Source organism: Oncorhynchus tshawytscha, linkage group LG13, assembly GCF_018296145.1.
Source record: "Oncorhynchus tshawytscha isolate Ot180627B linkage group LG13, Otsh_v2.0, whole genome shotgun sequence".
NCBI classification, from domain to species: Eukaryota; Metazoa; Chordata; class Actinopteri; order Salmoniformes; family Salmonidae; genus Oncorhynchus; species Oncorhynchus tshawytscha.
Window position 1 is genome coordinate 21,239,196 of NC_056441.1, and position 21,336 is coordinate 21,260,531.

General features: G+C 43.2%; 1 protein-coding gene across 2 annotated transcripts in view; it reads left to right on the forward strand.

The window, feature by feature from the left end:
- Positions 1–20,686, forward strand: part of atxn1a (ataxin 1a) — a 201,439-nt gene extending 180,753 nt beyond the window's left edge. The window contains exons 4-6 of one of the 2 annotated variants that reach the window (XR_006078577.1): positions 8,692–11,135; positions 12,632–13,993; positions 14,025–20,686. Coding sequence is in view for 1 of the 2 variants with exons in the window: in XM_042295318.1 (XP_042151252.1) it covers positions 9,270–11,135; positions 12,632–13,237 (2,472 nt within the window). In the remaining variant the exon portion in view is untranslated. Of the gene's footprint in view, positions 1–8,691; positions 11,136–12,631 lie in introns of both variants that reach the window. The other variant, XM_042295318.1, reaches the window with a different exon arrangement.
- Positions 20,687–21,336: the final 650 nt, after the last annotated feature.

Genomic DNA, 21,336 nt, shown 5'->3' on the forward strand with positions numbered 1-21,336 from the left:
TAATGCATGGTGCATTTAATGAAACGGAAATTGAAAACCTTGATTATTTTTTTATAATCGAACCGAAATCTGAACTGACTTCAAAAAGCTCTAATCACTCAGCACTATGCAGCGCAGAAGAAGAAAATGTGTGTGTGTGTGTGTGTGTGTGTGTGTGTGCGCACTCCATTTGACGTCCCCTGGTGTTGTAGCACCACGAAATCTCATAGATTATGGGCTCCTGTTTGAAACGCAAAAAAAAACATACACACACACACACACACACACGCACACACAAACATACACAGGGGGGTTGCAATCAATATAGGGGGATATCAAACCAGCCATAACAGGATAAAACATGGGGTCTTTGTCCGTGTCGTTTGCTGCCAGTTGTCTTTACCAGTGGGTGGATAGGCGATAAAGCTATAGAACACACACACACACACACACACACTAAAGCTTTAGTGCCTGTTCAGCTGTTGATATGGTTTAGCTGGCTGCAGTGTCTGCCTTCAAACAAGGTTGTGTACGTAAGCAATAAATAAAAGCTTAATGGCTGCACACACACACACACACACACACACACACACACACACACACACACACACACACACACACACAAAAACACTGCCAATTTAGGTTTGAACTGAGTTAAGTTAGCTGTGTTGATATGCTCAGCCTGTGTCTTAGTAGTGCATAACCTGTCTCCTGTCAATGTTTATATCATTTTAGAATGTGTTTGCAGAGAGAAGTTGAATATGTGTCAGGAATCCAGAGGTAGTTGGGTTTCTGTGCAAGCATGTGTTAGCAAGGGCAGAGAAAGAGTGTGTGTGTGTGTATGGCTCGTTTTGCATTTCAAACAGGGGCCCGTGATCTATGAGGTGTCGCAGTGCCACAGCACCAGGGGACGGAAGGCAGAGTGCATACCTTCCAAACACACAGACACACATTCGCAGCTTTGGTGGATGCTGCATGTGCGTGCACACACTCACCCACACACATATTTTGTGTGGAGCTGCCTGTACATTATTAATGAGCTTCACACGGAGTGTTCCCTCTCCCTCAGCGGGAGGTCCTTTCACTGACGCAGCACTCACAGCACTCACAGATTGCAAAAATCGATGCCCACACACGCGTCACACACACGCGTCTCACCTAGGATGGGCATTGGCGTGCCATTTAACCCCAATAATCTCTTCTCTAGTTGTAATGTGTGAAGGAGTTGTGTGGTTAGTATCATTTTCCAGTGTGGTTAGTATCATTTTCCAGTGTGGTTAGTATCATTTTCCAGTGTGGTTAGTATCATTTTCCAGTGTGGTTAGTATCATTTTCCAGTGTAGTTAGTATCATTTTCCAGTGTGGTTAGTATCATTTTCCAGTGTGGTTAGTATCATTTTCCAGTGTGGTTAGTATCATTTTCCAGTGTGGTTAGTATCATTTTCCAGTGTGGTTAGTATCATTTTCCAGTGTGGTTAGTATCATTTTCCAGTGTGGTTAGTATCATTTTCCAGTGTGGTTAGTATCATTTTCCAGTGTGGTTAGTATCATTTTCCAGTGTGGTTAGTATCATTTTCCAGTGTGGTTAGTATTCTCTTCTAGTGTGGTTAGTATTTTCTTCTAGTGTGGTTATTATCCTCTTCTAGCGTGGTTAGTATTCTCTTCTAGTGTGGTTATTATCCTCTTCTAGTGTGGTTAGTATTCTCTTCTAGTGTGGTTAGTATCATTTTCCAGTGTGGTTAGTATCATTTTCCAGTGTCGTTAGTATCATTTTCCAGTGTGGTTAGTATCATTTTCCAGTGTGGTTAGTATCATTTTCCAGTGTGGTTAGTATCATTTTCCAGTGTGGTTAGTATCATTTTCCAGTGTGGTTAGTATCATTTTCCAGTGTGGTTAGTATTCTCTTCTAGCATGGTTAGTATTCTCTACTAGTGTGGTTAGTATTCTCTTCTAGTGTGGTTATTATCCTCTTCTAGTGTGGTTATTATCCTCTTCTAGTGTGGTTATTATCCTCTTCTAGTGTGGTTATTATCCTCTTCTAGTGTGTTTATTATCCTCTACTAGTGTGGTTATTATCCTCTACTAGTGTGGTTATTATTCTCTTCTAGTGTGGTTATTATCCTCTTCTAGTGTGGTTATTATCCTCTTCTAGTGTGGTTATTATCCTCTTCTAGCGTGGTTAGTATTCTCTTCTAGTGTGGTTATTATCCTCTTCTAGTGTGGTTAGTATTCTCTTCTAGTGTGGTTATTATCCTCTACTAGTGTGGTTATTATCCTCTTCTAGCATCGTTAGTATTCTCTGCTCGTGTGGTTAGTATCCTCTTCTAGTGTGGTTAGTATTCTCTTCTAGTGTGGTTATTATCCTCTTCTAGCATGGTTAGTATTCTCTTCTAGTGTGGTTATTATCCTCTTCTAGCATGGTTAGTATTCTCTACTAGTGTGGTTAGTATTCTCTTCTAGTGTGGTTAGTATCCTCTTCTAGCGTGGTTAGTATTCTCTTCTAGTGTGTTTAGTATTCTCTTCTAGTGTGGTTAGTATCCTCTTCTAGCGTGGTTAGTATTCTCTTCTAGTGTGGTTAGTATTCTCTTCTAGTGTGGTTAGTATTCTCTTCTAGTGTGGTTAGTATTCTCTTCTAGTGTGGTTAGTATTCTCTTCTAGTGTGGTTATTATCCTCTACTAGTGTGGTTAGTATCCTCTTCTAGCGTGGTTAGTATTCTCTTCTAGTGTGGTTAGTATTCTCTTCTAGTGTGGTTATTATCCTCTTCTAGCGTGGTTAGTATTCTCTTCTAGTGTGGTTAGTATTCTCTTCTAGTGTGGATAGTATTCTCTTCTAGTGTGGTTAGTATTCTCTTCTAGTGTGGTTAGTATCCTCTTCTAGCGTGGTTAGTATTCTCTTCTAGTGTGGTTAGTATTCTCTTCCAGTGTGGTTAGTATCCTCTTCTAGCGTGGTTAGTATTCTCTTCTAGTGTGGTTAGTATTCTCTTCCAGTGTGGTTAGTATCCTCTTCCAGTGTGGTTATTATCCTCTTCCAGTGTGGTTAGTATTCTCTTCCAGTGTGGTTATTGGGGTTAGTATTCTCTTTCAGTGTGGTTAGTATTCTCTTCCAGTGTGGTTAGTATTCTCTTCCAGTGTGGTTATTGGGGTTAGTATTCTCTTCTAGTGTGGTTAGTATTCTCTTCTAGTGTGGTTATTATCCTCTTCCAGTGTGGTTAGTATTCTCTTCCAGTGTGGTTATTGGGGTTAGTATTCTCTTTCAGTGTGGTTAGTATTCTCTTCCAGTGTGGTTAGTATTCTCTTCCAGTGTGGTTATTGGGGTTAGTATTCTCTTCTAGTGTGGTTAGTATTCTCTTCTAGTGTGGTTAGTATTCTCTTCTAGTGTGGTTAGTATCATTTTCCAGTGTGGTTAGTATCATTTTCCAGTGTGGTTAGTATTCTCTTCCAGTATCGCTAGTATTCTCTTCCAGTGTGGTTATTATCCTCTTCTAGTGTGGTTAGTATTCTCTGCTAGTGTGGTTAGTATTCTCTTCTAGTGTGGTTATTATCCTCTTCTAGTGTGGTTAGTATTCTCTACTAGTGTGGTTATTATCCTCTTCTAGCATGGTTAGTATTCTCTGCTAGTGTGGTTAGTATTCTCTTCTAGTGTGGTTATTATCCTCTTCTAGTGTGGTTAGTATTCTCTACTAGTGTGGTTAGTATTCTCTTCTAGCATGGTTATTATCCTCTTCTAGTGTGGTTATTATCCTCTTCTAGTGTGGTTAGTATTCTCTACTAGTGTGGTTAGTATTCTCTTCTAGCATGGTTATTATCCTCTTCCAGTGTGGTTATTATCCTCTTCTAGTGTGGTTAGTATTCTCTGCTAGTGTGGTTAGTATTCTCTTCTAGTGTGGTTATTATCCTCTTCTAGTGTGGTTAGTATTCTCTTCTAGTGTGGTTATTATCCTCTTCTAGTGTGGTTAGTATTCTCTACTAGTGTGGTTAGTATTCTCTACTAGTGTGGTTAGTATTCTCTACTAGTGTGGTTATTATCCTCTTCTAGTGTGGTTAGTATTCTCTTCTAGTGTGGTTAGTATTCTCTACTAGTGTGGTTATTATCCTCTTCTAGTGTGGTTAGTATTCTCTTCTAGTGTGGTTATTATCCTCTTCTAGTGTGGTTAGTATTCTCTACTAGTGTGGTTAGTATTCTCTTCTAGCATGGTTATTATCCTCTTCCAGTGTGGTTATTATCCTCTTCTAGTGTGGTTAGTATTCTCTGCTAGTGTGGTTAGTATTCTCTTCTAGTGTGGTTATTATCCTCTTCTAGTGTGGTTAGTATTCTCTACTAGTGTGGTTATTATCCTCTTCTAGCATGGTTAGTATTCTCTGCTAGTGTGGTTAGTATTCTCTTCTAGTGTGGTTATTATCCTCTTCTAGTGTGGTTAGTATTCTCTACTAGTGTGGTTAGTATTCTCTTCTAGCATGGTTATTATCCTCTTCTAGTGTGGTTATTATCCTCTTCTAGTGTGGTTATTATCCTCTACTAGTGTGGTTATTATCCTCTTCTAGCATGGTTAGTATCCTCTACTAGTGTGGTTAGTATTCTCTTCTAGTGTGGTTATTATCCTCTACTAGTGTGGTTATTATCCTCTTCTAGTGTGTTTATTATCCTCTACTAGTGTGGTTATTATCCTCTTCTAGTGTGGTTATTATCCTCTACTAGTGTGGTTATTATCCTCTTCTAGCATGGTTAGTATCCTCTACTAGCGTGGTTAGTATTCTCTACTAGTGTGGTTATTATCCTCTTCTAGCATGGTTAGTATTCTCTTCTAGTGTGGTTAGTATTCTCTTCTAGTGTGGTTAGTATCCTCTTCTAGCGTGGTTAGTATTCTCTTCTAGTGTGGTTAGTATTCTCTTCTATTGTGGTTATTATCCTCTTCTAGCGTGGTAAGTATTCTCTTCTAGTGTGGTTAGTATTCTCTTCTAGTGTGGTTAGTATTCTCTTCTAGTGTGGTTAGTATCCTCTTCTAGCGTGGTTAGTATTCTCTTATAGTGTGGTTAGTATTCTCTTCCAGTGTGGTTAGTATCCTCTTCTAGCGTGGTTATTATCCTCTTCCAGTGTGGTTATTATCCTCTTCTAGTGTGGTTAGTATTCTCTGCTAGTGTGGTTAGTATTCTCTTCTAGTGTGGTTATTATCCTCTTCCAGTGTGGTTATTATCCTCTTCTAGTGTGGTTAGTATTCTCTGCTAGTGTGGTTAGTATTCTCTTCTAGTGTGGTTATTATCCTCTTCTAGTGTGGTTAGTATTCTCTACTAGTGTGGTTATTATCCTCTTCTAGCATGGTTAGTATTCTCTGCTAGTGTGGTTAGTATTCTCTTCTAGTGTGGTTATTATCCTCTTCTAGTGTGGTTAGTATTCTCTACTAGTGTGGTTAGTATTCTCTTCTAGCATGGTTATTATCCTCTTCTAGTGTGGTTATTATCCTCTTCTAGTGTGGTTATTATCCTCTACTAGTGTGGTTATTATCCTCTTCTAGCATGGTTAGTATCCTCTACTAGTGTGGTTAGTATTCTCTTCTAGTGTGGTTATTATCCTCTACTAGTGTGGTTATTATCCTCTTCTAGTGTGTTTATTATCCTCTACTAGTGTGGTTATTATCCTCTTCTAGTGTGGTTATTATCCTCTACTAGTGTGGTTATTATCCTCTTCTAGCATGGTTAGTATCCTCTACTAGCGTGGTTAGTATTCTCTACTAGTGTGGTTATTATCCTCTTCTAGCATGGTTAGTATTCTCTTCTAGTGTGGTTAGTATTCTCTTCTAGTGTGGTTAGTATCCTCTTCTAGCGTGGTTAGTATTCTCTTCTAGTGTGGTTAGTATTCTCTTCTATTGTGGTTATTATCCTCTTCTAGCGTGGTAAGTATTCTCTTCTAGTGTGGTTAGTATTCTCTTCTAGTGTGGTTAGTATTCTCTTCTAGTGTGGTTAGTATCCTCTTCTAGCGTGGTTAGTATTCTCTTATAGTGTGGTTAGTATTCTCTTCCAGTGTGGTTAGTATCCTCTTCTAGCGTGGTTAGTATTCTCTTCTAGTGTGGTTAGTATCCTCTTCCAGTGTGGTTATTATCCTCTTCCAGTGTGGTTATTATCCTCTTCTAGCGTGGTTAGTATTCTCTTCTAGTGTGGTTATTATCCTCTACTAGTGTGGTTATTATCCTCTTCTAGCATGGTTAGTATTCTCTGCTAGTGTGGTTAGTATTCTCTTCTAGTGTGGTTATTATCCTCTTCTAGCATGGTTAGTATTCTCTTCTAGTGTGGTTAGTATTCTCTACTAGTGTGGTTATTATCCTGTTCTAGCATGGTTAGTATTCTCTTCTAGTGTGGTTAGTATTCTCTACTAGTGTGGTTATTATCCTCTTCTAGTGTGGTTAGTATTCTCTTCTAGTGTGGTTAGTATTCTCTACTAGTGTGGTTATTACCCTCTTCTAGCGTGGTTAGTATTCTCTTCTAGTGTGGTTAGTATTCTCTTCTAGTGTGGTTATTATCCTCTTCTAGTGTGGTTAGTATCCTCTTCTAGCGTGGTTAGTATTCTCTTCTAGTGTGGTTATTATCCTCTACTAGTGTGGTTATTATCCTCTTCTAGCATGGTTAGTATTCTCTTCTAGTGTGGTTAGTATTCTCTTCTAGTGTGGTTAGTATCCTCTTCTAGTGTGGTTATTATCCTCTTCTAGTGTGGTTAGTATTCTCTTCTAGTGTGGTTAGTATCCTCTTCTAGCATGGTTAGTATTCTCTGCTAGTGTGGTTAGTATTCTCTTCTAGTGTGGTTAGTATTCTCTTCTAGTGTGGTTTGTATTCTCTTCTAGTGTGGTTAGTATTCTCTTCTAGTGTGGTTAGTATTCTCTTCTAGTGTGGTTAGTATTCTCTGCTAGTGTGGTTAGTATTCTCTTCTAGTGTGGTTAGTATTCTCTTCTAGTGTGGTTATTATCCTCTTCTAGCGTGGTTATTAACCTCTTCTAGTGTGGTTATTATCCTCTTCTAGTGTGGTTAGTATTCTCTTCTAGCGTGGTTAGTATTCTCTTCTAGTGTGGTTAGTATTCTCTTCCAGTGTGGTTATTATCCTCTTCTAGTGTGGTTAGTATTCTCTTCTAGTGTCGTTAGTATTCTCTTCCAGTGTGGTTATTATCCTCTTCCAGTGTGGTTAGTATTCTCTTCCAGTGTGGTTATTGTGGTTAGTATTCTCTTTCAGTGTGGTTAGTATTCTCTTCCAGTGTGGTTATTGGGGTTAGTATTCTCTTCCAGTGTGGTTAGTATGCTCTTCCATTGTGGTTATTGGGGTTAGTATTCTCTTCCAGTGTGGTTAGTATGCTCTTCCAGTGTGGTTATTATCCTCTTCCAGTGTGGTTAGTATTCTCTTCCAGTGTGGTTATTGGGGTTAGTATTCTCTTTCAGTGTGGTTTGTATTCTCTTCCAGTGTGGTTATTGGGGTTAGTATTCTCTTTCAGTGTGGTTAGTATTCTCTTCCAGTGTGGTTATTGGGGTTAGTATTCTCTTTCAGTGTGGTTAGTATTCTCTTCCAGTGTGGTTATTGGGCTTAGTATTCTCTTCCAGTGTGGTTATTGGGGTTAGTATTCTCTTTCAGTGTGGTTAGTATTCTCTTTCAGTGTGGTTAGTATTCTCTTCCAGTGTGGTTATTGGGGTTAGTATTCTCTTTCAGTGTGGTTAGTATTCTCTTTCAGTGTGGTTAGTATTCTCTTCCAGTGTGGTTATTGGGCTTAGTATTCTCTTCCAGTGTGGTTATTGGGGTTAGTATTCTCTTTCAGTGTGGTTAGTATTCTCTTTCAGTGTGGTTAGTATTCTCTTCCAGTGTGGTTATTGGGGTTAGTATTCTCTTCCAGTGTGGTTATTGGGCTTAGTATTCTCTTCCAGTGTGGTTAGTATGCTCTTCCATTGTGGTTTTTTTTTTTTTTAGAAACTTGTGTTTTCTATCCAAATCTACTAATAATATGCATATCTTATATTCTTGGCATGAGTAGCAGGAAGTTGAAATTGGGCATGCTATCTATCCAAAAGTGAAAATGCTGCCCCCTATACCTTAAAAAGTTAACAGCTTCTACCCCCAAGCCTGGGGTGGCAGGGTAGCCTAGTGGTTAGAGCGTTGGACTAGTAACTGGAAGGTTGAAAGTTCAAACCCCTGAACAGGTGTTCTGCCTCTGAACAGGCAGTTAACCCACTGTTCCTAGGCCATCATTGAAAATAAGAATTTGTTCTTAACTGACTTGCCTGGTTAAATAAAGGTAAAATAAATAAAAAATAACAATGCTGAACAATTAATAAAATGGCCATCCAGACTATTTACATTGACACCCCCCCACCCCCTGTTGTTTCTAAACTGCTGCTTCTCGCTGTTTATTATCTATGCATAGTCACTTTACCCCTACCTACATGTATAAATTACCTCCACTAACCTGTACCCCCGCACATTGACTCGTTACCAGTACCCCCTGTATATCGTTACTGTTATTTTATTGTGTTACTTAAAAAATAAAAAAAACTTTAGTTTATTTAGTAAATATTTTCTCTATTTCTTGAACTGCACTGTTGGTTAAGGGCTTGTAGTAAGGTCTATCTATAGCTGTTGTATTCGGCGCATGTGACAAATACAATTTGATTGGATTTGTATGTGCTTGTGTGTGTGTGTGTGTGTGTGTGTTGGAGAGCCTAATGTGTGTTCTTCTTGTTCCCCAGGTTCCCGCTGCCATCCAGGAGGCTCGCTCTCAGAGGGAAATGATTCCGCATGAAGTTGACGGACGGCTCTCTTCCTCTCTACACGGAAACGGCAGGTGTGACTCTCGCTGCTCCCACGACAACAGCAGGTGTGACTCTCGCTGCTCCCACGACAACAGCAGGTGTGACTCTCGCTGCTCCCACGACAACAGCAGGTGTGCCCCTCTCTGCTTCTCGCTGAGCCAGAGCCAGGCGTCCGACAGACGCTGAGCTACAGGACAGGACAGACCCCCTCCGTCCCTCTCTACTCCCTCCACCCTACCCCCTCTAACTTACCCCCACCCCCTCTAACTTACCCCCTCCAACCTTCCAGTCCTCTGACCCCAGCCACCCACACAACCAGCAGGAGGGCCTATTCTGTCAACGAGGAAAAGCCAAGAGAGAGAGTGAGGGAGCCAGCCAAAGACAGGAGTGAAATAGAGAGTGAACGAGGGAGAGACCGAGATAGGAGCAGAAAGAGAGCTCTAAAGTGATAGTGTGAGAGAGACGAGCCAAGGCTAGTGTATGTAACAGGAAGTTGATAGAGAAAAGATAACAGTATGAAGTCCAACCAGGAGCGCAGCAACGAGTGTCTGCCCCCCAAGAAGAGAGATTTCCCAGCTAGCACTGTGGACGAGAGGCCCCTGGTGATGGCGCCTGCTAGTGAGAGCCAGCGCGGAGAGAACCTGGCATGGCTGGCCAGCGTAGCCAGCGGGCACAACAGCGGGCACGATAGAGACAGTGGCGGAGGTGGCCTCGATGGCAGTAGAGGTGGGCAGCGTATCAGCACTCCCATTGAGTCTGATGGGCCACAGTACAAACCGCTATGCTCCACCATCACCACACACACAGACTTCCTGGTCCCTTCCTCTATCTGTTCCATCTCCTCCTCCTCCTCTTCATCACATCAGTCCAGAGTGGTGACCACATCCCTCCCTGCCATGTACACCTCTGCATTGTCCCAACCAGGGGGGACGATCCAGTACACCCAGCTGCCCCCCAACGTCCAGTTCATCAGTTCCCCTTACACAGGCCCCTACGCTGGCTACATCTCCTCCCAGCTCCTCTCTCCCCCTCCACCCACCTCCACATCCCAACGCTCCCACCCTGACCCATACCCCAACACCACCATCACCTCCCAGTCCCAGATGTCTGGTTCCTCTCTGAGCGTGGCCCCCCAGACTGCTCCCTCGCCACACGGTGGGACCCACCACCTGCCCCTCCACCTGCACTCCCACCCCCACCACACCCTGGCCCTCAGCGGGGGCTCCCAGGTGCTGGTCCAGTACACAGGCCCCGGCTCTGAGGGGCCCCTGACTAAGAGAGAGGAGGGCCGGCCCAGGGAGTTGCACAACGGAGATCAGAGGGGCCGCTATGAGAGAAAGGAAAGCAAAGGAACCCCCTCCTCTTCTTCCTCCTCTTCCTCTCAGTACCACCAACTCCACCAGCAGCAGAGCGCGCAGCATCACTATGAGGCCTACACCTCCCATGATGCATCAGGGCAACGGACCTCTCTAATGCTAGTGCCCAACAGCCGCGGAGGACCAGACAACCACAGCCCCGACAAACTACGGCAATCCGCCGCCTCGCACACAGAGAAAGGCAGCCTCCTTCTGGGTAAACCTGTGTCCTGCACCCCCTCCTCCTCCTCCACGTTCACCTTCCCCCCTCCGCTCAGTGTGGAGAGTCTTAAGGCGGCCGTCAGCTCCCTGTCCCCTCACACCCACACAGTCATCCAGACCACACACAGCGCCAGCGAGGCTTCGCCCCTCTCCCTGGGCCAACTCTCCACCAACACCAACTTCTACCAGGCTGGCCCCGGCGGGCAGCCCATCATCGGCTACCTGGCTGGGAGTGCAGGAGGGCAGCGGTACCACACCAGTCTGCCCCAGCACCTGCTCATCCCAGGGGCCCCAGGGTCTCAACCTATCATCATCCCCGTCAGTGGGGCCGGGGTCACCAGCCTGGAGGCTGGCCATGCTGCCCACATAGCCACTACAACCCAACCACAGTCCTTCCCCACCACGCTACCCCACACTTACTTCACCAACCCTAACCCCAACCCTAAAGATGAGCATCTATTTGAGGTCCCGGCGCCCTACCCCCCTCTCTCCCACCCTGCCGGGGTTGGAGGCACTGTGGTCCAGGCCCAGCTACACCTCCCGGTGGTCCCAGCTCCCACGACCCCCTCCTCAGCCCCCTCCTCGGCCCCGTCGCTGCCTCCCTACTTCATCAAGGGCTCCATCATCCAGCTGGCTGACGGGGAGCTGAAGCGCGTGGAGGACCTGAAGACGGAGGACTTCATCCAGAGCGCTGAGATCAGCAGCGAGCTGAAGATAGACTCGTCAACCGTGGAACGCATCGATGGCAGCCACACGTCCAACTTCGCCATCGTACAGTTCTCCGTGGGCGAGCACCGCGCTCAGGTAGGAGAACACGTACTTATGAAGGCAAAAATTTGTCCAAACAAACACTGAGCATGCTCAACAATAGTAACATTGATAACATTTATAATCACAGGTAAGGGACAGACAGGGTCCTTAATGTCCATGCTTAGAATGACATGAAATGTTACATCAAGAACACTTGGCAATCATAGTATTTACATCACATTTACTCCATAGACTATAATGGTGTTCTATAGTCATTTTCCCTCTTGTTTGCCACCTATGAGGATCCTACATGCCTCATAGCTTCTGGTGGGAAAACTTCTCAGAGTTCTCAGAACACTTCTAAAACCATCTCCTCTCTCTACTGTCTATTACATAGGACACCTATCTCCATCCATATATCCATGTTACACGCGACAACAAAGCTTGCTCAACATAAGACTTTTCCCACACACCTTCTCAGTGTGTGAAGATGATGATGAATCATGACATATGGAGGTTCAAAGGAGTTTAAAGATGAAGGACTAGAATGTGAGCTACTCAGCTAGCTGTATATATGACCACATGTGGGATTGTCATGGATCTGTTTTTTTCAAATGTTCTGGTATTCCAGTTTCTCTCGCCAATTATCTCTCTCTCTCCCCCCCTCTCTCTCTCTCTGTCTCTCTATCTCTCTCTATCTGTCTGTCTCTCCCCCTCTCTCTCCTCTCTCTCTCTCTCTCTCTCTCTCCTCTCTCTCTCTCTCTCTCTCTCTCTCTCTCTCTCTCTCTCTCTCTCTCTCTCTCTCTCTCTCTCAATTCAATTCAATTCAATTCAATTCAAGGGGCTTTATTGGCATGGGAAACATGTGTTAACATTGCCAAAGCAAGTGAGGTAGATAACATACAAAAGTGAAATAAACAATAAAAATTAACAGTAAACATTACACACACAGAAGTTTCAAAACAATAAAGACATTACAAATGTCATATTATATATATATATATATACAGTGTCCTCTCTCTCTCCCTCTCTCTCTCTCTCTCTCTCTCTCCCCTCTCTCTCTCTCTCTCTCTCTCTCTCTCTCTCTCTCTCTCTCTCTCTCTCTCTCTCTCTCTCTCTCTCTCTCTCTCTCTCTCTCTCTCTCTCTCTCTCTCTCTCTCTCTCTCTCTCTATCTATCTTTTTGTTCTTTCTTTTATTCTTTCTTTCTCTCTCAATTTCTTTCTCCCTCTGTCTCTCTCTCTCAGGGGGTCTGTTAAAATCTCATCTTTTTCATGTCTATTCTCCGGTTCAGCCAACCCCTCAAACCAGCTTCTGTCTATCTCCCCCCATTCTCTGTCTCTGAAACATGGACAGCCTCAGAGCATTACTGTATCAAAGACTTCCATTCTTATCTCTTTTCTCTCTTCTCGTCTTCTGTGCTTTTCAGATTTTTTCTTTTGAGGTAGTTTCTTCTCTGAGTTCATGTATATGATGTCTGATGTTTAACTTGTTTTTCTACTGTCTGTTCTCTCTCTCAATCTCTCATTCTCTCGTCTCCTCAATCCTCCAGGTGAGTGTGGAGGTGCAGGTGGAGTATCCCTTCTTCGTATTCGGCCAGGGCTGGTCATCGTGCTGCCCGGACCGGACTACTCAGCTGTTAGAACTACCCTGCACCAAGCTCTCAGTGGGGGACGTCTGCATCTCCCTCACCCTGAAGAACCTGAGGAACGGCTCCCTGAAGAAGACGCAGCAGACCCAGAACCAGGCTACTGAGATCACTACCAGCTGCAATATGGGCTCCATCCACGGCCCCCTCAAATCCTCCAGGTCAGCCAGGCACGTGGAGCAGGAGAACGGGGTGGGCCAGAGAGGCTCCAGGAGTGGATGTGGGAGAGTGGTGGTTGGAGTAGGTGGAGGTGTTCAGATCGCCTCAGAGAATGGGGAACTGAGGTTCGGCGCCGGGGGAGAGGCCAACTCGAAAGGAGGCCAGCCTGGGGATTCAGAATCTAGTGGTGGTGCCGCCAAGCCGGTGAGCCGCAAGAGGAGATGGTCGGCCCCCGAGGGCCGTAAGGTGGAGAGGAGCGAGAAGGAGCCCCCGTTGACTCTGCCCAAACCTTCCTTTATCACTCAGGAGGTAAAGATCAGCATCGAAGGCAGGTCAAATATAGGCAAGTAGTGAAGGCAGGAGATTTAAACAAGACTGTTAATTCAAATATGGGATTGGATGGAGATTCAAAAAAGAAAAAGAAAGAAAGAAAGCCCACATGAAATGTTCATTTTAGATTGTTTTCTTGTTTTTATTTTCTACCCGGATTTCTGTACTGTAGGCAAAATTTTACCCAGTACTTACATGTTATCACCTTACATTAAGTTAAGTTGGTAATAACATTGTAATAGATGCGTTCGGTATTAGGTAAACAAGCAACCGGTGCAATTGTTTAGGGTTTTTTTCCCACAAATCTCCGGGCGAGGGGTTTTGTGAAGTTTTGTAGATGTTTTATTGGTGGTTTTGTGGCACACAAGAGCACTGCGTGATACCTCTCTGGTCATGTGACGGCTGCAGGTGGACAAATACATCAAAGGAATAAAACATGTAGTTAGCTTTCCAATCGCGGCTAGGGGCATGACTAAACGGGTGTAATGTAGACCCGTGAGTGATGTCACTTCCTTTGTGATGTCACTTCCTGATACAGGCACTACTGACGAGAGTGTTCAGGAGGTCTGGACTTAATCACTCTCGACGCCACCCAGTTGCCATGGTGGCAGACTGAGTTGATATGATGTCATTTATCCCAAGTGACTCAAGACGTCTTTAGATAAGACAGTTCAAAAAGCGTCTGTAACCATTTTAAACCCTCATGACAACACATCTAATCCTAAACAAGGGGTCACCGGAAGCTTCGACACTCATCCATCTAGACCACTTAGCTAGGTGATGTCATCCAGCAGGCCAGTCCAGCCAGGTGATGTCATCCAGCAGGCCAGTCCAGCCAGGTGATGTCATCCAGCAGGCCAGTCCAGCCAGGTGAGGTCATCGAGCGGCGCCAGTGTGCCTCTAGAATGAGGGAACTCTTCCTTCCTTTGTTAGGTTTTGCTGACACTGATCTCTTTATGTTATTATTTTTGTTTTTGAAACACTTTTATTTTCACTTTTTAATTTCGTTTTGCTTGTCAATTTTGACCTTTCATCCTATCTTGCCCAGTGAGTTGATAATGATATATTTGATGATTGCCTAGAACTTTGAGATCAGGGGTCACATGTATGTACGTATAGTTTGAACCAAGGTGGTAAAGTTAAATGTCTATGTTATTCCTTTATACCCTAACGATGCATACATTTGCAGTCACACTGGGTTGAAATGAACTATGAAAATAGGAAGATGATTATACTCCATCCTTTTACTTGGTGCAACCTTTTTGATTTATATTCTTATGGAGAGAGAGGCAGAAAGAAAGTGGCACCCTATTTCAACATAGTGCACGACTTTTGACCAAGGCCCTATCTCTATGAGCCCGGGTCAAAAGTAGTGCACTATGTAAGGAATAGGTTGCCATTTGGGACTCTGTCAGAAAGTCAGTGTTGAGTCTTTAGAGAGGAGAGAGACAGGATGTTGTGTTGAAGCACTTTCATTTGCACACCTGTCACACTCACCAACTGATGATATCGCAACTATTATTATTATTATTATTATTATTGATCTCTTCATTAACACAGTACTGTATGTTTTTGTTATTTTGACTTAAGGAAGAAGTAGAACTCTGTGGCAGCAGCACTTTTGAACGATGAAGGGGGTCATGTTGATGTCTTGGTGTCTTGGGGTCACACTACCTTTGAAAGGGATGAATGTGACATGTGATGGAGTGAGTGCCAGTTAGGGGAGGGAGGGAAAGAGAGAAGAGGAATATGGAAGAAGGTATAATATCAGAGAGTGCTTTTTGTTGAGGCACTTTACTCAAATCAAAACATGCTTTTCAAAATATGCGTGCGGTCAAAAAATGTACCTTTTGACACATAACTGCCTTGTCAAGGATATCACAAGTCAATGAAATCCAAAAGAAGAATGGGTAAAGAATGGGAATAATTGTGGGAATGTCCAGGTATGTTGTGGACGAGATTGAGAGAGTTATAGACGCTCTGGCCACAGAATTTCTGAAGGGCGTCATATACATAATGTATGTATGCAAGTGTGCATGAATGCAGGTATGTGTTAGTGCACACACACTCACAAGAGCACACACACTCACACGGACACACACACGGAATACAGTATCCACACAGACAGGCACTTTCCTAAAGGAGAGGATTGTATGTATTTCATACTTGTTGATATACGTTTAGTATGTATACAAATACTTTTGTGGCATAGATATTTCCCCTTGATGATGTAGAGAAGCCAAGATATTTGAGTAGCAGACGAAGATGATAGTTAGTCTCAGTGCTCTGTGCAGTGTGTGTTTGTTGGCGTGTGTGTGTACGTGTGTTTGTATATGTGTATAGAAATATCATATAACTTAATATGATATATCCAATGTAAAATGTCCAGTGTTTCTGTTTTTGGAGTTCTACTTAAGAGAATCTTGCAATTTGCACATCTGGAGAGGTAGTCAGTTGGGTGACATTACTTTTTGACTGTGTTCAAAATATACTTTTCTCTATACAGTGCACTGGCCAAAAGTAGTGCACTATATAGGGAATAGGATGCCATTTCAGACACAACTATGTTTTCAGCTAGGTTGCACATACACACCGAACTGAAACCCCATTTTACTGAATTGTAGCAGTTATTTAACAAGTGTGATCCATGCTGATTGTCTCCAATGCTCTCTGCTCTGCTCCTCATTGGACCACACCTGTGGCATGTCCAAGTCCCGCCCACTTGTTGCGTGTTTGGTTGAGAGACATTGTGGAGCCGGGGGCGGGGCCACCAGCAGGTACACCTGTTGAGCTCTCTGATTGGCCGCGTTTTTCAGGTGTGTTTAGGTGGTAGAAGATGTGGCAGAGAACTAGAAGTATGTAGAAGTTGCTTCTAACTACTGCTCTAGGTTCAAATGTTTAGTTCATCCTGCTAATGGTTAGTGTTAGGAGTGGGTGCAGGCCAGAGGAGGCTGGTGGATGAGCTATAGGAGGACGGGTTCATTGTAATTGCTGGAATATTGGAACGGAGTCAAACATGTGGTTTCCATGTTTGATACTGTTCCATATATTTCATTCCATCCATTCCAATGAGCCCGTCCTCCTATATCTCCTCCCACCAGCCTCCTTTGGTGTAGGCTAATCTGATCCTAGATCTGTGGTTAAGAACAACTCCTACGTGGACTGTGGTGAAATAGGAGGATGGATGCGGGTGATCGGCGTAGTGATGGACGGATGGATGTGTGTCTTGGATGGATGGATGAAGACAGATGGGTGATGGTGAGTGAGTAGACACCCCGTATAGGTTGGAAAATGCTTTATTTTTTATAATAAAACAGGGTTTCTCAGATCAACACTACGGCAGTGCATCTTCATTTGTTCTTTTATAACATTGTTTTATTATGTCTTCTAAAGGTAGTTTATGAATATGTGCATGTATGTGTGTATATGTATGTGTGTATATGTATGTGTGTATATGTATGTGTGTATATGTATGTGTGTATATGTATGTGTGTGATGTGTGTGTTTTTGTGAGAATCTTTTTGTCTTTTTGTAAGGGCAGGATGGGTATATTAATGACTGTTCCTTCTAGAGCTTCACCAAACTGGGTAAAATAGCAGGTATTTTAACCATTAGATACAGATGCCGTATCTTAATTTGATCATCTTGTTGTTGCAGGAGTATCCCTGCACAGCAAGAAATTCAAACTTGTAGTGTATTTAAGGTTTAAAAATGCTTCTTACGTTTGTAATTTCCACTTTCAAATTTCAGACTTGATTTTCCCTGATGAAAAATGTATCAACCCCTACAAAACAATCTATTCATTATAATCTACATCAAAATTATCATTTGCTGCAGGATTATTTTCCTGCTCTGTGAAACTGGCTCAAATTAAGATACGGAATCTGTATATGGTTTTGCATTCATACACATTGAACCTAAATGTGACCCTGGTTGAGTTAAGTATTGTTCTGACTGACTTACCCCTCCTAAACTCTCATTATGGGAAAATACAGAAAAACAATGACACACACACCACTCAAACCCTTTCAGGTAATGTTTTCTAGTGCAAATGCATAGCATCATGGCAGTTGTGTGTGGGCTGCTTTCCAATAGCAATAGTCAGACAACAAGCATACATTATAACCCATTAGAGTGCTCCTCCTCTCATACCTCCCTTTTATGGCCAGCCACAGATGGGGGGTGAAGCTGTGTCTCTAGAGAGCGCACTAGTTAAAAGCCCTTCCTCTCGTCTCTCTCTGGCTGGCTAGCTATAACATGTCAATCGTTCCTTCTAGAAGCTCTCTGCAATAAAATCCTTCTCCCTCAATGTTAGAACCAAAATAAAGAGCTGCTTCCCACACACACACACACACACACACACACACACACACACACACACACACACACACACACACACACACACACACACACACACACACACACACACACACACACACACACACACACACACACACACACACACACACACACACACACACACACACACACACACACACACACACACACACACACACACACACAAATACACGCACACATACAGGCTCACATACCCCTTTAACATACCAGCCTAGTCATTTCAGCAACTTTCAATTCCTATTAAGTTGTTGCAGTTGCACGGCCTGCCATTCAAAAAAATTCAGGGAGATTTTCACATATGCAGTGACAGACAGTCCAGTAAGGACTAAAGTACCCATGATGCTACACCCACTAGTGACCTCTAACCTCTGACTACTAGTTCAGGTATCCATGGCCAGCCAGCCTCTGTCATACCCTCTCTAGAACCTCAGCAACCAGTTAGTTAGTTTACCCTCAGCAACCGCTAGCTACCTTCTATCAATGGCCTGGCCTTACATGTGCAACTGCCTTTATCTTCCCCCTAGCACAGTTTCCTTCTGCTCTCTAGTTCCCACACACACACTCACTTTTTATTTTCTGTTAGAGACATATTAAGTAACAGTGTTCACGCTCCAGTGGGGATGCTTGCATGTTGAGATGAGTGTTAAGTGAACCCAGAGATTCACCACAGTTTGTTTTTCTTGTTTTAGGAGTAAACAAAATAAACACACACACACACACACACATACACATACAGGAAGCCACGTTCACCCGATCTGCAGTGTCTGATTAGGTCAGCTTTACAATCAAAGCAGTGTGTCAGGTTAGTTGGAGAGGTGAGAGGCGTAGTGGGCAGGACAGGTAGATGTTAGAGGCCAGGACTAAAAGTAAGGGGAATGCAGTCAGGAGATTTAGCCTAATGTATAATACAATGTAGTGGCTTGTTATAAGGTTGTATTCAAGTTGTACTAAAATTGTGTGAGGTTTAAATAAAGTAGTATTTAGATGGAGGGGACAGCAGAGCTTGTGGCAATTACACATTGTTATTTTCATTTTATTTTGTGTTTTTTATTTCTAGTTCAGGTAGTCCCCGTTCTTATCTATCAGGATAATGATTCCCGTTGCCCTTGGAATCATACTGTATGTGCAATAGTTGTCTTTGTTTATACTTTTTCTCTCCCATTGTTGTGCCAAGTGTATGTAGCATTGTCCCTGTCTGATGTTTGTTAGCCATGTACTGTACACCTTTACTGTGCCCCTAAAATGTCTTCAATTTCATTTGCCTCACACTAGACAGATTTCTTTAACTCAGGAAGGTTTAGTGCAGAATGGGTGGATAAGAATGGAGAGTGAGTGAGCGTATTACCTGTGTGTTGATGTGTCAAGCTCGCAGCATATGCACGCCTACCGGTATGTAGAAGTATGTCTTTGACCTCAGTAAATGGAATGCTTTGTCAGTCAACGCTCCAGCTAGAAGTTCATTTACAGTCTGACTGTCAAGAGTCTGGATACACTAAACGATTCTCCATTCTGCAGTCCAGGAAAGTTGTCAGTCAGAGAGAGTGATGTAAGATAGAGATAAAGAAAAATAAATAATGAGTGATATCGAAAGACAGAGACATGCGCCTGGCTAGGGAGAGGTGTACTGTGCTTGTCATTGGAGAGCCATTCTTGGTATGTTTGTGTTGTTGTGAGGGAGAGGTGAAGGACAGGTGACATGGCAGTACCATGATGTCAGTGGAAGAGGTATGTATGTAGTGTTGACATAGAAAGTCTCCCTGCCCTGGGAGCTGTTGGCTTTCAGGTGGATTTACCATGTTTATCAGCCTCTGGTGAAGTAAGGGGACATTCCTGTTCCCTTAGAAAGACTCGTGTGCTCTGTGTTAGTACTCTTGGCCTCTGTCCAGTTTCTACTGTGTGTTGTTCATCTGCATCATGTCAACGGCTGTGTGAGTGTGTGGAGAGACATGTCTGCCTAAGGCTAGTTGCATACAGGTATGTGGAAATATGTGTGGACAAGTTTTTGTTTAAACTTGAGATAGGTTGTCCCCACCAGCCTTTCATAATGATGTTGTTTATTTTCTGTGTGCGTGTGTGTGCGTGTGTGTGCGTGTGTGGGGTGTTCTCCTATGGACTTTGAGATCACTAGCCCTAACCCTCAATAAGGTCCAGAGAGAAAAGACAGTTGACAGAATTATTATAACCTAATATATTAGTGGGGACCACTTTTGTAAAACAAACCAATAAAGATGCACATTTAAAGTAGCCGACTAACGGCGTAGACTTGATACTGTTTCAGCACTTTCTAAACCCAGAGGAAAGGTCTGGTGTCTAAACCCTCATCTCAGACCAAGGCCTTTCCAGAGGTATAACATTCATTTTATATATATATATATATATATATAGAGAGAGAGAGAGAGAGAGAGAGAGAGAGAGAGAGAGAGAGAGAGACAGAGAGATAGAGAGATAGAGAGATAGAGAGACAGAGGGAGAGAGAGAGAGAGAGGGAGAGGGAGAGAGAGAGAGAGAGAGAGAGAAATAAACAATGGGGAGACTTTGGATTCAGTTTTTTGCACATGGCCGTGTTGTAAACAGTAGTGTTTCCTCTATTGGCTCCATCCCACCTAGCGTCCGGCACGTTCTTGGGTCCAACGAGCTAAGACGCTAGGCGGGTTTCCTGGTTCCACATTATAATCAGGAAGTACCTTTCTCATGGACGCACCCTCTTTTTTTTGTGTTCAGTTTGGTCCTATTGTATAAAAGACTTTTGCTTTCTTTATTTACCTACCTTTTCGGAATAGGACCTTTTCCTTGTCTTAGTCTCCTTTGTAGCACTCGACTCTGTCAGGAGACGTGATTGGACGTCTGTTTGGGGAATGTTTCATGTGACTTTGTGACAAGCCTCCTCATTGGAGGAGCACACACAGCTGACCTTGTTGTCTTTTTTAAAATTTGCTTATTTACTTCTTGCACAAATGACAAATATAATGAATGTTGGTGTGAGCTTCAGCATTTTGAAAAGAAAAGGCATGTGTTGTTGTTTTTATTGTTTATTGACATGTTGTTGTTTTATTTTTGTTTATTTTTTGGCAAAAAAAAAGAGAATGGTTTTGGCACCTTTTTGTGTTTAAACTGAACATAATTCAATCAGGATTCCTTTGTTGAAACTTGACTGTTGTTTGACGTCTTGTCAATAAATGTCCGTACCGCTGGAAAACCAACTCAGGCATAGAAAACTTCAACACGCCCATTAACCAGAATGGTTAAGTCGCCATCGTCGTGCCCCCCCCTCCCCCGATTTAATGTTGGTGGGCTGTTCGATATGGGTTATTACTATAATTAGTTATAATTAGTAATAAATATAATTTATTATATGGATTGTTATGATTAGGATTCTTATTGTACTGTTATATGCTGGAGATGGCTATGTGCTCTTAGTGTGGACGTTTAGTGAGGAGGCACCGGTTGTCCTGGTCCTGCAGTGAAGGGCCATCATTCAGCACATCTATCTTTATCCCACTCTATCTATAACGACCAGCTGACAGACACTCACTCACTCAGAGATGCGGCCTGTTCTGTGCTCTCTGACTTCTCACCTTTGACCCCTACACACTCTGAAGTCCAGAAAAGGGTCTTCTGTCAGCTGGGGTCCAGTAAATGTTGTCTACTGGTCAGAACGCACAGCCTTGTGGCTAAAGACATGTCTGGGAGTTGGACTCTCTCCGTCGACCTTTGGTTTGGCTGCTGGTCAACCTGGACATATGTGTAGACGTAAGCGGAGA